The sequence below is a fragment of the Muntiacus reevesi genome, chromosome 9 (assembly GCF_963930625.1).
Source record: "Muntiacus reevesi chromosome 9, mMunRee1.1, whole genome shotgun sequence".
Taxonomy (NCBI): domain Eukaryota; kingdom Metazoa; phylum Chordata; class Mammalia; order Artiodactyla; family Cervidae; genus Muntiacus; species Muntiacus reevesi.
In genome coordinates, this window is record NC_089257.1 from 8332228 (window position 1) to 8335743 (window position 3516).

Sequence of the window (3516 nt, forward strand, 5' to 3'; positions counted from 1 at the left end):
CAATGGGGGAGAGCTGGGTTTGATCCCTGGGTTGGAAAGATCCCCTGGAGAAGGAAATGGCAACCCATTCCAGTACCCTTACCTGGAAAATCGCATGGACAGGAGAGCCTGGTTGGCTATAGCCCATGGAGTCACAAAAAAGTTCGACACAACTGAGCGACTTCACTTTCACTTTCAAAGTGTTAATCATAGTTATCATCAATATCAAAGGGCTAATATCAGCAATAATTACAGTTCTTTGTCAAATTTGAAGTATTAATATGCTTATGTTTTTCTTTCTATTGTTTATTTTTTTTAAATAGAGTTGATTTGTAATATTTAGTTATTTTCAGTTGTACAGCAGTGATCTGCATACATTAATCTGGGCAAAAAGTTCATTGGTATACAAATATAGTTATATATGTATAAACCTAATCTCTAGGACAATTTTGTCTTCCCTCCAGAAATATTTCCCAAGATATCAAATTAGTAGCAAGAAGTGAGAGCAATTTTTTTCATTCTTTTTTGACTTTTAGATTTTAAGTAACCATAAAATTCAAGTCTTCTTAATTTTCATTTGAGGATATTGAATTGTCAAATCAGAGTCCATAAGTGATCTAAGAACAAAAACTAAATTATTTCCTGGAACTTATGCTATTTTTTATAATATTACATTACTTTACCCCCTGTCAAGCAATCCTCATCCATATAAAATTTTTGTCTGATTTGATTAGAAACTTTGAATTTTCTATTCAACTTTAAATGTTTTATTTTTCATTAGAAACCATCATTACCCTATTCCATACTTTCCTCATGGCACTTTTCACTTCTTTGTTCCTGAAAGTGTAAATCAAAGGATTGAACAAGGGAGTTAGGATGGTATAAAATATGGCTACCATTTTGTCAAAGGAGAAAGAATATGGAGGTCGTACATACATAAATATGCATGGGATAAAGAACAAAACAACAACAGCAATGTGAGATCCACAGGTGGAGAGGGCTTTCTGCTGCCCGTCAGAGCTATGGGTTCTCAGAGACAGCAGGATGACCACATAGGAGACAAGCAACAAGGAGAAGATTAAGATGCAGAAAAACCCACTGTTGGTAGCTACCAAGAGCCCAAGGATGTGAGTGTCAGTGCAGGCCAGCTCCAGCAGCGGGTGCAAGTCACACATGAAGTGATTGATGACACTGGGGCCGCAGAAGGGCAGCTGGAAAGTGAAAAGAACCTGTATCATGGCATGCAGGAAGCCGTCTGTCCAGGCTACCACCATCAGGAGGGCGCAGAGTCTGTGGTTCATGATGGAAGAGTAGTGCAAAGGCTTGCAGATGGCCACATAGCGGTCATAGGCCATGGCGCTGAGGACGATCACCTCCACCCCAGCAAAGAAGTGCTCAGCAAAGATCTGGATCATGCAGCCTTTGAAAGAAATGGTTTTCCTCCAAAGGAGAGAGTCCACAATCATCTTTGGGGCAATGGCGGAGGAGAAGCAAGCATCCAGGAAGGACAGAAAAGCCAGGAAGAAGTACATGGGGGAGTCCCGGAGTGCTGGGCTGCAACTGATGGTCACCATCATTAGCAAGTTGCCCCCAACAGTTGCAATGTAAATGAACAAAAATACAACAAATATTATTTTCTGCACGGTTGGATTCTGTGAGAGCCCCAGGAGGACAAATTCCGTCACAAAGCTTTGGTTTTGCATAATTTCCAGTGAAAAGGTGAAAGCTACCACAGTGAGCATGTAGAATCTACAGAAAGAAAAAAGACAAATGTGTCTCAGACCAGTTGGAGGGGTCATCAGTCATCAACAAATTGGTGCATCCATGTGAAAAATTAACTTATGTTCTTGTGCTTGTTTTATCATTGAGAACACAAAGCTAGAAATTTGTTGAAGGTGCTAGGGGGATACCAGGAAGAATTGAAGTACAGATAAATTATTAAATATTTTAAGACAGAGCTTCAATGTAGGAGAAGGATAGGGATCCACCTGTGGGGATAAGAAATAGTTGTTATCTCAACTGCCAGCTCTGGTCATATGTTAATAGTAGTGGTTTCCTGGAGTGAATTGTGAGAAGAGTTCTGAAGCCACATTCATGATCTGAGGAAAGGAAAATTGCAGTTTATTGGTCATACCTGCCATGTGCATGGATGTGAGAAACGGGGAGCAGGGGGGTGTTGCAAGCTGTCCATGATTAGGTGACTTCCTTATCTACAGTTAGAAGGAGAAATAAGACAAAACTGAAGAGATGCTTGGATCATGGCTATTCCCTTAGTTATTTCTTTAAAATTCTAAACAGAATTGAGAGTTTAAAATCAACTAATTCATTCTTTTAAAAAGAGAATGATCATTGGGAACACACCTTGCTGAAGACTAAGACATAATAAATTTCCATGTGTTAAGTTGGTTTTCTCTTCACTCATTATTTAAAAACATGAATAGAAGCTGACAAAAATAAGTAATACCTACTAACGTGTACTGTTACGATGACTAAGCTAAATAATGCAAGGGAGCAGTTCAGAGTTAAGTGGCTAAGAAACATTCCACGTTAGATCTTATTACCCAATTTTACTGGTAGGAAGTCCATGCTTAAAGAGATAGAATTAAAGAAATAACAGATGCTGGCTCTGTATCTTAACCCAGAACCTCTGACTCCAGCACGGAAGTGACTGACTACAGGGAAAGAAGAAGTTTTTGTTTTTGTTTTTGTTTTTGTCCTATCAAGAGCTTCAGAGAAGGACGGGCTTCTCTAGAGTCTCCATTCACTGTAGAGGTTATAACATTCTGATTTCTGTGTCAAAGTTTGACTGATGCTTCTTGATGAAGGACACAGAGCCAATGATGTAGAATCAGAAGGTAATGGTCCAATTATTTATAGATGCAAATTGACAATAACCACATAGGTAAGGATTAGAAACAGTACGCTGGCTATAGCCAGAGCCTGAGGCTTTATTAATTGATTGCTAAGTATTTATTCAATGTGGCCCAATCAGATCAAGTAATACTCACCAGTGTGTATCTGTTTCAAATGTATATGACTTACTGTAATGTAGGGAGATTCACATATAACCTCCCTACTCATTTCATACAATTATAATGAGGGTCAGATTGGAAAATGTGAAATTGCTGCTTATGATAAAATACTCTTACTGATTTTACTGACTCTTCTCCCTCTTAAAAAGCCAGATAGCTTACCCACAGAAAGGCCAACTTTTGACTTCATTTCTTATATCAGGACACGTTTGAAGAATGACTGTGTCCTTTGCTGTTGTTTAGTCGCTCGGCCGTGTCTGACTCTGTGACCCCAGGACTGTAGCCTGCCTGGCTCTTTTGTCCGTGTGATTTCCCAGACAAGAACCCTGGAGTGGGTTGTCATTTCCTTCTCCAGGGGACCTTCCTGATGCAGGGATCAAACCCACGTCTCCTGCATTGGCAGGCGGATTCTTTACCACTAAACCACCAGGGAAGCCTGATTGTCCTTCCTTGTGCATCTGAGAGGTTCATCAGTCAGGGGGCCAGTGAGTATGTGTGTGTGTGT

At 39.9% G+C, this 3516-nt stretch overlaps 1 protein-coding gene across 1 annotated transcript; it reads right to left on the reverse strand.

Moving 5' to 3' along the window:
* Positions 1-746: 746 nt before the first annotated feature.
* Positions 747-1682, reverse strand: LOC136174883 (olfactory receptor 4C15-like). The gene has a single exon (XM_065945145.1). The coding sequence runs from the start codon at positions 1680-1682 to the stop codon at positions 747-749; it is 936 nt and encodes a 311-aa protein (XP_065801217.1).
* Positions 1683-3516: the final 1834 nt, after the last annotated feature.

Excerpts from the sequence above, each read along its gene's own strand:
- LOC136174883 (XM_065945145.1), bottom strand. The coding sequence starts at position 1,682 with ATGCAAAACCAAAGCTTTGTGACGGAATTTGTCCTCCTGGGGCTCTCA.